Source organism: Medicago sativa, chromosome 3 (assembly GCF_051527215.1).
Source record: "Medicago sativa cultivar Bolivia chromosome 3, Bolivia_mono, whole genome shotgun sequence".
Lineage (NCBI taxonomy): Eukaryota > Viridiplantae > Streptophyta > Magnoliopsida > Fabales > Fabaceae > Medicago > Medicago sativa.
In genome coordinates this window covers 34452946-34464253 of record NC_140751.1, presented here as the reverse complement: position 1 = coordinate 34464253, position 11308 = coordinate 34452946, and the positions used below count along the sequence as shown (strand labels likewise).

The window sequence follows — 11308 nt, the reverse complement described above, 5'->3', positions numbered from 1 at the left end:
TTGAATAAGATGAAGAGGCTAATTCTACTGGTACGAATTTTGGCTTATCATCGGTTACTGTAACTCCAATTCGCAAAGCGGATTTATTACTATTTGATTATGAGGTATATTAGACAAGCGCTAATATTATCATGTGAAGTATATTCCGTTTTACCGCATTAAGCATGACGGTTTAAAGTTTTAGGCGAAGCTAACGAAAAAGCTAAGTTAACATGCGATTAATATTAGGAATATGCCAACAATCAAATTTAATCAATTCAATCCTATGAGAGCAATCGAATTAAGCAAACGAAAGCAATCGTATTAAGCATGCGATTTCATAGAAAGAAGAATTGAAATGAAATCAAATATACATTGGAATTAAAATAACCTCAAAAGCCTGAATCCGTAACCAGCAGAAATTTGCCTTCTGGATTAGTTCTCCATTACACGATCATACAAGGAAGAGTGAAATCTCATTGAATTTATTATTGTCTCTCTCCCCTTCTGCCTCTTACACTGAAGATTATAGTGTATATATAGTGACTTACGTGATATGGCAGCTGTTGTACATTCATAGCACTAAGCTTAAAATAAGACCACTAACATATTAATGCTATATCTCTAATATGCACTAAGCTTAAAGTAAGACCACTAACATAATAATAATGCTATATCTCTAATGGAGGCTAATGCTGTATCTTTGTGGAGTCCAGACAATAACAAATTCTGTTTACAACCCAACCTGGTCGAATACACAACTCAGGCCCATAACAAATGATGCAAAAGCAAATAATTATTCTTAATGCAGCAACTTCAACAAATTATTCAGGTCTTCTACGCTCCGAATCAGCTTATGGCCAAAACATGAAAGTTGTAGCTATTTCTCTCAGCTTTCCAACGCATATTAGAACGTGTCGATCCGATACTCGTAGCTCCCGTTATGAATTTTTTTTCGTGAAAGCTGCAATTGCTGAAAATAAAATACGAAAATCAAATTAAACCAAAAATAAACTAAATTAGAAAAACATTATAAAACATAAAAATAAACAAAGAAAAACATAGAAATGCTTAAGTACAAACATGGAAGAATGTGCATCAAAATGCACTGATCAAATTCCCCCACACTTGAACTTTTGCACTCCGAGCAAAACTCAAGATTAAAGACTCAAGCAATTAGCACATTCCAGGACTCAAGGAGCATAGCAGTCATGAATAACATCTTATAACAGGCGCAATGAACAAGGTGGCTATTAGACTAAAAACTGCATCAAGAATGATAGAACCTCACGGAATATATAAGTATAAAGTGCACTCAATCCCTCGTGGTGTGTGCAATTTGTATAAAATGGAGTGTGAGGGTTAGTATTTGCACTCAAAGCACATCATCAAAGTTAGCACTGCCATAGGCTTGACAAGCCTCTTACATCCCCAAAGATGGAGGACATCCACACAATGACGCACATACATGTACAGATCAAAAGGTCTTTATTCAGGTTGTAACGGGGCCAAGGTACAGGTGGAATAAACCTAAGGAATACTAAGGCATAAATCAAAGAGGATAAAGAAGCATGAATTCATTGAGTAGCAAATATGAGTGGTGTTTGAGATTTACAAAATACAACAACATAATAGAACTCAACACCATAATTTCTTCATATCCTATGATAGCTTTTTCACAAGCCTTCACATCAGAAATTGCCCACAATACAACTTTCAGCACATAATTTTTTTTCTTCATTTTTTTCATTTTTTTTTCATTTTTTTTTTTATCATCTTCCAAACCAACATAATATTTCCCTTTCCCTTATCAGATCAAAATTAGAACCATAATGAGCACCCCCACACTTATTCAAAATTTAAAATTCAAGCTCCTTCATCCCCTAAGATTGGGATATAAAAAGAATGGATAAAACAAAGGCTTAATTGGCTTGTAGTGAGGTAATAAACAAGAAATGGGATAAATAGCTCAAAGGGGCTTAACAAAGGGATAATAACATCAGGGTAGGCTTATTTGGCTAAAAGTAGGTTATGAAAGAAAGATGGCCTAGATCATTTCCGTACATGCATGTGAACAAGTGTTTCAAGAGTCAAGGCAAACCCTGGAAGTAACTAACAATATGAGTGAATTCACACAAGAAACAACGAATGTTGGAAGCTCAAAAACTCACAAGGTTTCTTGTTCTATCACAAATGATGCACAATCTAGTATCAAGTCAACTTATCACACTACAAAAGTAAAAAAAATGTTATCCACATCATGACATACAACTCTACGCCTAAAACAATGAAACTACACATAACAATTGTTGGCATGCCAAAACTATAATATTTCTTTTCTTTTTTTTTTTAATATGAAAGAAAAAAAAAAATTAAAACCAACTAAGTGTAAAATGCTCCCCCCCCACACTTAAATCAGACATTGTCCGCAATGTAACAATTAATATAAAGTGAGAAAAAGGAAGGAACACACCCGAGGAGCTAAGGGGTAGCTGCTGAAGGGTATGAAGGCTCCTCCAAGGAGAGCTCTTCAAAAATTTCTTCTTCAGGCATCAGATTTTCATGGAACAGCTTCAGCCGCTGTCCGTTTACTTTGAACACTTTGTCCGTACCTGCACTTTTAATCTCAACTGCACCATAAGGGAAAACATTAGTAACAACAAAAGGTCCAATCCATTTGGACCGAAGCTTACCTGCCATGACTTTTAAACGAGAGTTAAACAATAAAACTTTTTGGCCAATTGAGAACTCCTTCCTAGAAATCATTTTATCATGGAAGTGCTTAGTTTTTTCTTTATAAATCCTAGAGCTTTCATAAGCCTCTAGCCTAAGCTCTTCAAGCTGTTGTAATTGTAGTTTTCTTTCAATACCTGCTTGTTGCATCTCCAAATTACAACTTTTTACCGCCCAATAAGCACGGTGTTCTATCTCTACAGGAAGATGACATGCCTTACCAAAAACAAGTCGATAAGGAGACATCCCAATGGGTGTCTTGAAAGCTGTTCTTTGAGCCCAAAGTGCGTCTTCTAGACGGCGGCTCCAGTCCTTCCTGTTTGGCTGCACCATTTTCTCTAAAACTTGTTTGATCTCCCTGTTTGAGATCTCAGCTTGCCCGTTAGTTTGTGGGTGATATGCCGTAGAGACTTTGTGCACAACTCCATACTTCCGGAGCAAAGCTTCTATGGTGCGGTTGCAGAAATGAGTGCCTTGGTCGCTTATGATAGCTCGCGGTATTCCAAACCTGCAAAAGATATTAGACCTGACAAAATCTGCAACAACTCTAGAATCATTAGTCCTAGTGGGGATAGCTTCCACCCACCTTGAAACATAATCAACAGCAAGTAAAATATAGAGAAAACCAAATGATATAGGGAAGGGACCCATGAAGTCGATTCCCCATACATCAAATACCTCACAAAAAAGCATTGGTTGCTGAGGCATTTCACTCTTACGAGTGACGGTTGTACCTGCTATCTGGCACTCTTTACAAGTGAGGCAAGTCTCATAAGCATCTTTAAAAATAGTGGGCCAATAGAACCCTGAGTCAAGGACTTTTCTGGCAGTCCTTTGCGGACCAAAGTGTCCCCCTACTTGAGATGCATGAGAAAAATTCAAAATGGATTTAATCTCATAGTCGGGGACACATCTCCTAATTACCTGATCACTACCAAACTTCCATAGATATGGATCATCCCAAACATAATATTTGGAATCACTCTTGAGTTTGTGGATTTGTGACCTTGATGCACCTGTAGGTAAAACACCAGCAACAAGATAATTAACAATGTCAGCAAACCAAGGGGTGATCCCATGCAAAAGTAAAAGTTGCTCATCAGGAAAGTCATCCTGAATGGGGGAAGGATCTTTATCTCTCTCTATCCTGCTCAAGTGATCAGCCACTAAGTTTTCAGCTCCACTTTTGTCTTTAATCTCTACATTAAACTCTTGGAGCAACAACATCCACCGAATCAATCTCGGTTTTGCTTCAGGCTTCTTCAACAAATACTTTAAAGCTGCATGATCAGTAAAAATAACAACCTTGGAACCTAGCAAATATGATCTGAATTTATCAAGAGCAAAAACAATAGCTAGAAGTTCTTTTTCCGTGGTAGTGTAATTTGACTGTGCAGAATCTAAAGTCCTAGAAGCATAATAAATAACATGGGCAGCCTTGTCAACTCTTTGCGCAAGGACAGCCCCAACAGCATAATTAGAAGCGTCACACATAATCTCAAAAGGAAGAGTCCAGTCAGGAGGTTGGATAATAGGAGCAGTGGTCAATGCTTTCTTCAAGAAGTCAAACGCTTGTTTGCATTTGACATCGAAGTTGAATGTGACATCATTCTTCAATAAGTTTGATAGCGGAAGAGCTATCTTGCTGAAATCCTTGATGAAACGCCTGTAAAAACCTGCATGACCAAGAAAAGAACGAATCTCGCGAATGCAAGACGGGTAAGGTAGTGTAGAAATCACATCAATCTTGGCAGGGTCAACAGAAATTCCTTTTTCAGAAATTATGTGACCAAGAACAATTCCCTGCTCAACCATAAAATGGCATTTTTCATAATTTAAAACAAGGTTAGCCTCGATGCATCTCTCTAAAATCATATTTAGACTGTTTAAACATGCATCAAAAGAAGAACCATAAACAGTGAAATCATCCATAAAAACTTCCATGCAATTTTCAATGAAATCAGCAAAAATGCTAATCATGCAACGCTGGAAGGTGCCAGGAGCATTGCAAAGACCAAAAGGCATCCTTCTGTAAGCAAAGGTACCGAACGGGCAAGTAAAAGTGGTCTTTTCTTGATCCTCTGGTGCAATATGGATCTGAAAGTAACCTGAAAAACCATCAAGAAAACAGTAATGTGATTTACCAGCAAGCCGTTCAAGCATTTGATCAATGAACGGTAAAGGAAAGTGATCCTTTCTAGTAGCCTGGTTCAATCTCCTGTAATCAATACACACTCTCCAACTATTCTGAACTCTAGTAGGAACAAGTTCATTTTTTTCATTTTTTACCACTGTGAGTCCAGATTTCTTAGGTACAACCTGCACCGGGCTTACCCATTTACTGTCAGAGATAGGATAAATGATACCTGCTTGCAACAGTTTGGCTACCTCTTTCTTCACAACATCAAGAATCAAAGGATTAAGCCTCCTTTGGGGCTGCCTAACTATTTTCGCTCCATCCTCAAGTAAAATTCTGTGCATGCACATCGATGGACTAATACCTGGGAGGTCAGCTAATGTCCACCCAATTGCCTTCTTGTGTTTCTTCAAAACCTGCAAAAGCTTGTCTTCTTGATCGAAATCAAGGTTAGAAGAAATAATAACAGGGAGTTTTTCATTACTCTCCAAATAAGCGTATTTCAGATTTTCAGGGAGTTGTTTCAGCTCTAAGGACGGGGGCTGCTCGATGGATGGAGTGGTTGGGGCAGCCGGAATATCAAGAGCATCAGTTGCAAAAATAGCTTCATCGGCAACAACTTCACATGTAGGAAACATATCAGTCTGCAAGGCATCATCAATCTCAGCACATACAACACAAAGGTTAGTGTCAGTACAATCAGCACATGAGTAAATATCATCGAAACCAGATAAAGATGGAAAATCAAGTGAAAATAATTCAGAACAAGTGTCATCAATCAGCTCAGATATTAATTCAATATGAAAAACGGAATGATCTTCCAAAGGATGTTTCATTGCATCGAAAATGTTAAACTTTACGACAATGTCACCGAATTCCATGGACATGGTTCCATCGTCAACATCAATTTTTGTCTTCGCCGTTTTCATAAACGGTCTTCCTAAAATGATTGGAGCTCTGCTTGTCTTAGTTTCTCCTTCCATGTCCAGAATGTAAAAATCTGCAGGAAAAATTAAATCGTTAACTTGAACAAGGACATCTTCCACTACGCCAGTGGGACGTGCATTGCTCCTGTTCGCCAGTTGGACGATCAAACCTGTACGCTGCAAAGGACCAAGATTAAGGTTATTATAAATAGAAGTAGGCATAACATTAATGCCCGCTCCTAAATCAAGCATGCAATTCTCGAATTTACTATCCCCGATGGTACAAGGGACAGTAAAAGTTCCTGGATCCTTCTGCTTTTGTGGCAAGAGCTGAGTGATGGCTGAAACATTTTGCTCGCCTGTAACTTTTTCAGATGGAGGATTGGGCTGAATGAAAGAAGAAATATTTCTTCCCAAGTTGACTCTTTCACTTCCTTTCATCTTCCTCTTGTTCGTACACAAATCTTTCAGAAATTTTGCATACTTAGGAATCTGTTTAATTACATCAAGAAGCGGAATGTTTACCGCAACTTTTCTGAAAACATCCAAGATCTCTCTTTCTTTGTCTCCCTCCTCAATTCTTTTATTCTTCAGAACTCTATGTGGGAAGGGGACTGGTGGTACATACTCTTTTTCTTTATTTTTTTCAGTTTCTATCACGTTAGAAGAAGGTGAAGAAAGTTCAGCAGGAGAAGGTTCAGATGTTACCTCAATGATTTTTTTATTTTTTTCGGGGGCGGGTTCTGCAACTTTGCCGGATCTCAAGGAAATTGCACTTACATTAGCAGGAGCCTTTGGATTCACAACTGTTTGGGCAGGAAGTTGGTTTGACCCTTGGGCTTGCATGGTGTTCATTTGAGTAGCAAGCTGTCCGAGTTGTGTATGCAAGGTCTGAATGCTAGACTCGGTTCTTTGTTGGAACTGGAGATTATTGACGGCCATTTGTTTGACAAGGTCCTCTAAGGAAGGTCCGGAAGGTGCAGGGGCAGCCACTTGGGGTGGGTTCTGTTGTTGGCTGGATTGTGGGTTTCCATATCGAAGGTTTGGATGGTTCCTCCAATTGGGATTGTATTTGTTGGTGGACAGGTCAGGAGTGTTGTTGTACCGGTTCTGATTGTTGCCTTGATTATAAAGGTTTGCTGCGTAGGCTTGGGGTAACTCGGTGATAGACTCGTCATGCAAAATGGGACATGTATCGGTAGGATGTTCAGGAGAAGTACAAATACCACACAAGTTTGTTGCTTGAGTCTTACCCATTGCCAACTGCTTCACTAAAGAAGTAAGCTCGTCAATTCTGGTTTCTAAAGCTTTGTTGGAAGAAACCTGAATCTCATTCACACCCTTGGTTTGGACAGAATTGCTTCGAGTGTTAAACTGCTGGGAGTTGAGAGACATATTTTCGATCAGGGCTTTGGCAGCAGCTGGAGTTTTGTCAACAAGTGCTCCACCACTAGCAGCATCAAGAATGTTTCTATCCATTGGTAACAATCCCTCATAAAAGTATTGGATGAGCAATTGTTCAGTGATCTGGTGTTGAGGGCAACTTGAAACTAACTTTTTAAATCTTTCCCAGTACTCAGCTAATGACTCATTGTCCTGTCTAATTCCACATATCTCTTTTCTGATTGATGCAGCTCTGGAGGCAGGAAAGTATCTTTCTAGGAACACTTTTTTCAGGGCATTCCAACTTGTGATAGAATTCGGCTCAAGGTAATATATCCAATCTTTAGCTGCACCTTGCAATGAGAATGGAAATGCTCTGAGCTTGATATGATCTTCTGTAACTCCTTCAGGCTTCGAAGGTGTAGAGCACACAACCTGGAATTCTTTGAGATGCTTGTGCGGATCCTCACCTGCAAGACCATTAAACTTTGGCAACAAGTGTATTAAACCAGATTTTAGTTCAAATGGTGCATCAGCATCAGGATATTCAATGCATAACCCATTGTAATTCACATCAGGGGCAGCCAATTGCCTTAAAGTTCTTTGGTCAGCCATATCTAAAACAATTTCAGAATCTGAATAAAAAAAATTATGCAGAAAGTCAGAATCAGAGTCAGAATCAATTGTAGATGGTGAACTAGTGCTGGCCTGGAATGCTCTACGACGAGTGTGCAAAGTTCTTTCTACCTCAGGATCAAAATCAACAAGATTAGAACAAGAAGACCTAGTAGCCAGGACTAATGCACATCAATGCAGCAACAATTGTGAAAATGCTAACAATATCCCTAATAGTCAAAAACAAACACAATGAAGGAAATCGATTAAATAAAACTCGAAAAAATACAAAACTACCAGAATTGATCTAATTAAGCAAAATAACAATTTTGAGAATTTTTTTCGAATATTTTCCGAAATGGTGAAACAGTAAATAATTCATTAAAAATAGAAAAAAAAAAGAGGAATTTGAAGATTTGAGGTCGAAATCCCTTAACTCTTCTAGAGTAAGGGACAAATGATCCCACGATTTTTCTGCTCCTAATAGTCGAGACCGATTTTGAATTCAACGCAATTTTCCCAAAAACCGTTTTTTTTTTTTTTTTTAACAGTGAATTGGACAAAACCGTGACAAAACTAAACCTATGACTCTAAAATTAGTTAATAATAACAAGAGTCCCCGGCAACGGCGCCAATTTGATCCACTGTCGCACGCGGATCAAAACGAGTGATTCTATAAAACTGCAGATAGCGACAATGACTCGAATCGTCTCACAAGGATTCTCGATTTTATTAACTAAAGGACAGTAACGGTAAAGGGGGTTTGTTTAGATGTTCGATTTAACAAAACAAAGTAAAAAGTTGATTATTGAATAAGATGAAGAGGCTAATTCTACTGGTACGAATTTTGGCTTATCATCGGTTACTGTAACTCCAATTCGCAAAGCGGATTTATTACTATTTGATTATGAGGTATATTAGACAAGCGCTAATATTATCATGTGAAGTATATTCCGTTTTACCGCATTAAGCATGACGGTTTAAAGTTTTAGGCGAAGCTAACGAAAAAGCTAAGTTAACATGCGATTAATATTAGGAATATGCCAACAATCAAATTTAATCAATTCAATCCTATGAGAGCAATCGAATTAAGCAAACGAAAGCAATCGTATTAAGCATGCGATTTCATAGAAAGAAGAATTGAAATGAAATCAAATATACATTGGAATTAAAATAACCTCAAAAGCCTGAATCCGTAACCAGCAGAAATTTGCCTTCTGGATTAGTTCTCCATTACACGATCATACAAGGAAGAGTGAAATCTCATTGAATTTATTATTGTCTCTCTCCCCTTCTGCCTCTTACACTGAAGATTATAGTGTATATATAGTGACTTACGTGATATGGCAGCTGTTGTACATTCATAGCACTAAGCTTAAAATAAGACCACTAACATATTAATGCTATATCTCTAATATGCACTAAGCTTAAAGTAAGACCACTAACATAATAATAATGCTATATCTCTAATGGAGGCTAATGCTGTATCTTTGTGGAGTCCAGACAATAACAAATTCTGTTTACAACCCAACCTGGTCGAATACACAACTCAGGCCCATAACAAATGATGCAAAAGCAAATAATTATTCTTAATGCAGCAACTTCAACAAATTATTCAGGTCTTCTACGCTCCGAATCAGCTTATGGCCAAAACATGAAAGTTGTAGCTATTTCTCTCAGCTTTCCAACGCATATTAGAACGTGTCGATCCGATACTCGTAGCTCCCGTTATGAATTTTTTTTCGTGAAAGCTGCAATTGCTGAAAATAAAATACGAAAATCAAATTAAACCAAAAATAAACTAAATTAGAAAAACATTATAAAACATAAAAATAAACAAAGAAAAACATAGAAATGCTTAAGTACAAACATGGAAGAATGTGCATCAAAATGCACTGATCAAGCATCACAAAATCCAACCAACTGATAATCTAGGGATTTCCTATAATGGAGTCGAAGATTAGTTGTTCCTTTCAAATACCTGAAGATTCTCTTAACAGTAGTTAAATAAGATTCTCTAGGATCTGATTGGAATCTTTCACGCAGGCATACACTGAATAAAATATCCGGCCTAGATGCAGTGATGTATAACAAAGAACCAATCATACCTCTATACAGCTTCTGGTCTACCTTTGTTCCAGTATCTTCTTTGCTTAAGGTGCAGGTTGGATGCATTGAAGTGTTGATCACTTTACAATCTTCCAGCTTGAACTTCTTCAGAAGCTCTTTAGTATACTTTGTTTGATGAACATATACTCCATCTTTACTTTGATTGATTTGAATTCCAAGGAAGAACTTCAACTCTCCCATCATACTGATTTCAAATTCATCGTGCATTAACTTAGAAAATTCCTTACAAAGAGATGCATTAGTAGAACCAAATATTATATCATCAACATATATCTGCACAACAAGAATGTCTTTCCCAATAGTCCTTCTGAAGAGTGTTTTGTCAACCTGACCTCTTTTAAAATCATTTTTGATCAAGAAATTACTCAGTCTATCATACCAAGCTCTGGGAGCTTGTTTTAAGCCATATAGTGATTTCTTAAGTTTGTATACATGGTCAGGATGCTTAATATCCTCAAAACAAGGAGGTTGCTTGACAAACACTTCTTCTGATATTACTCCATTGAGAAATGCACTCTTTACATCCATCTGATATAATATTATGCCATGATTTACTGCATAGGATAGAAGTAACCTGATTGCTTCCAATCTTGCAACTGGAGCAAATGTTTCAGTATAATCAATGTCTTCTTGTTGACTGTAAACTTGTGCAACAAGTCTTGCTTTGTTTCTAACTACTTCACCTTGTTCATTCAACTTATTTCTGAATACCCATTTTGTTCCAATAATGTTCTTCTGCTGAGGATTGGGTACCAGATCCCACACATCATTCCTTTGAAATTGATTAAGATCTTCCTGCATAGCTAGTATCCATCCATCATCTGAAAGTGCGTCATCAACTGTAGCAGGTTCAATCACTGACAACAGTCATATCATAGACTCTTCTTGTCTAAAATATGATCTTGTTATTCTAGGACTCTCTTTGTTTCCAATGATTAGATCCTCAAGATGTGAAGACTTGTACTTAAATGTGTTCTTCGATTGATTAGCTTGTTGAGAGCCATCTTGAGCTTCATCAGAAGCAACTTCATCTTGTGCTTTTGGAGTTGGTTCAGCTTCTGGACTGTCTTCAGATTCAGCTATCTGATCAGGTTCTGGAGTATCTTCAGGAACCTGTATATCTACAAAACTTTCATTTTGCTCTGGTGTTTTACTTCCAGGCTCTTTGTCATCAAATTTAACGTGCATTGATTCTTCAACACACAGTGTTTCTGAATTATACACTCTGTATGTCTTTGACCTTTCTGAGTAACCTAGAAAGATTCCTCTTTGGGCCTTGGCATCAAATTTCTTTAGGTAGAGCTTTTTATTTAGAATGTAACAGGTACATCCAAATTGATGAAAGTAAGAGATATTGGGTCTTATTCCCTTAAAGAGTTCATATGCTATTTTCTCCAAGATAGGT

General features: G+C 37.5%; 1 protein-coding gene across 2 annotated transcripts; it reads right to left on the bottom strand.

The window, feature by feature from the left end:
* Positions 1-436: 436 nt before the first annotated feature.
* On the bottom strand, positions 437-9067 carry LOC146937299 (uncharacterized). 2 transcript variants are annotated; one of them, XM_085751697.1, is made up of 2 exons: positions 8952-9067; positions 437-8003 (listed from the first exon to the last, which is right to left on the bottom strand). In XM_085751697.1, exon 2 carries the CDS (start codon positions 7771-7773, stop codon positions 2461-2463), a length of 5313 nt encoding a protein of 1770 aa, XP_085607823.1. In that variant the 5' UTR covers positions 7774-8003; positions 8952-9067; the 3' UTR covers positions 437-2460. The 2 variants fall into 2 exon arrangements, with proteins under 2 accessions (XP_085607823.1, XP_085607824.1); XM_085751698.1 differs by having other exon boundaries at positions 437-7793.
* Positions 9068-11308: the final 2241 nt, after the last annotated feature.